This window comes from Herpailurus yagouaroundi, unplaced genomic scaffold, assembly GCF_014898765.1.
Source record: "Herpailurus yagouaroundi ecotype Mexico unplaced genomic scaffold, PumYag 67700, whole genome shotgun sequence".
In the NCBI taxonomy this organism is placed as follows: domain Eukaryota; kingdom Metazoa; phylum Chordata; class Mammalia; order Carnivora; family Felidae; genus Herpailurus; species Herpailurus yagouaroundi.
The window spans coordinates 6968132-6969644 of NW_024420499.1; the positions used below are offsets into that span (position 1 = coordinate 6968132).

Genomic DNA, 1513 nt, shown 5'->3' on the forward strand with positions numbered 1-1513 from the left:
ACGGGGTGGGGAGAGCCGGGCCCGGCTCCCAGCAGCGCGGGCGAGGGTGCGGGCGGCCGTGTGGGTGCGAGGGCGAGAGGGCCCCCGGGTGCGGGGGGGGGGGGGCGGGGGCAGGGGATTGGGGGCAGAAGCCAGCCGGCCACGACGGCCGAGGGTTTTCCGCCGCCCCCCAATCCCCCGCCCCGCGGGGTAATTTACATGCTGTCACAGCCCCGTGCTGACTCCTGGGCGTGAGGCTCGCTCACTCGCTCGCCGGCTCACTGGGTCACTCGCTCTCGGCTCCTGCCACCGCTCAGCCGGCACAGCCCAGGGGAGCCCGTGAGCGGGAGAGCCAGCGAGCCGGGGAGGGAGGGAGCGAAGGAGGGAGGGAGTGAGGGCGCGCCCCGGCTCTCCCTCTGCCCTGCCGCCCGCCCTTCCTGCTGCCACAGGTCCGCCGAGCCCCGCTCACACTTTGGAAACTTGGGACTGTGCTAGGGCCGCGGGTGGCACCTAGGGGGAGGGCAGAGGGGGAGGGGAAGAGGAGGAGGAGGAGGAAGAGGAGGAAGAAGAGGAGGAAGTGAGCCCAAGGATCCGTTCAGAGCTGTTTGTCCAGCTGTTTCTATTCGCACCCGGAGCGGCACAGCCAGGAGGGGGCCGAGCCGAGGGTGGCTGGCTTTAGGTGCTAATTTCCAACTCTACTCGCAGCCTGTGTTTTCCATACACCCTGGAGTCCCCTCAGGCCAGCCCGGCGGGCGCGCACCTACCAGCCGACCCTGACCTCGCCGGCCCAGCGGCCCCCCAGTCTGAGAAGATGGCCCAGTCCAAGACCGACTGCCGCTCACCTGTCGGTCTCGACTGCTGTAACTGCTGTCTGGACCTGGCCCACAGGAGCGGGCTCCAGAGCGACAGCAGCGGAGAGAACAACAACCCGGGCAGCCCTACCGTGAACAACTTTCGGCAGCTGCAGGAGAAGCTGATCTTCGAGAACCTCAACGCCGACAAGCTCAACAGCATAATGCGGCAGGATTCGCTAGAGCCCGTGCTGCGGGACCCCTGCTACCTGATCAACGAGGGCATCTGCAACCGCAACATCGACCAGACCATGCTGTCCATCCTGCTCTTCTTCCACAGGTGGGTGACTGGGCATACAGATGGGCACGCGGGCCGGGCCAGCGCCAGCCTCTGCCGGACCCTCACCTCTGACAGAAGGCGCTACCGTGAAGTTCACAAGGGGCGGGGCGATAAGACTTGTCCCTGATGCTACCTGGAGTCCCGTGGGGCTGAGGGGAGGCCCTGCAGGTGGGAGCCCGATCTTGAAAGGTGCCCGCAGGAGACTTTCCCAGGGAAATGCTGCAGTCCAGAGGGTGGACAGAGCCCTAGATAGGTTGGGGGTAACTGGCAGCACCCATTCTCAAATGCATACATTTCCACTGCCACTTTGGAGATTCTGCCGCGGGATGCTCTTGGGATCTGAGTTCTACCCTTCTCAAAATATGCAAACTCAGATTGAAATTGCAAGGGCTTTTATTTTTTA

At 64.6% G+C, this 1513-nt stretch overlaps 1 protein-coding gene across 1 annotated transcript in view; it reads left to right on the forward strand.

Moving 5' to 3' along the window:
- The first annotated feature begins 228 nt into the window (after positions 1-228).
- The window catches only part of TSC22D3 (TSC22 domain family member 3), a 61789-nt gene continuing 60504 nt past the window's right edge, over positions 229-1513 (forward strand). Inside the window, exons 1-2 of the mRNA XM_040468479.1 lie at positions 229-428; positions 685-1110. Of these exons, the coding sequence (XP_040324413.1) occupies positions 791-1110 (320 nt within the window). The 5' untranslated portion in view covers positions 229-428; positions 685-790. The remainder of the gene's footprint in view (positions 429-684; positions 1111-1513) is intronic.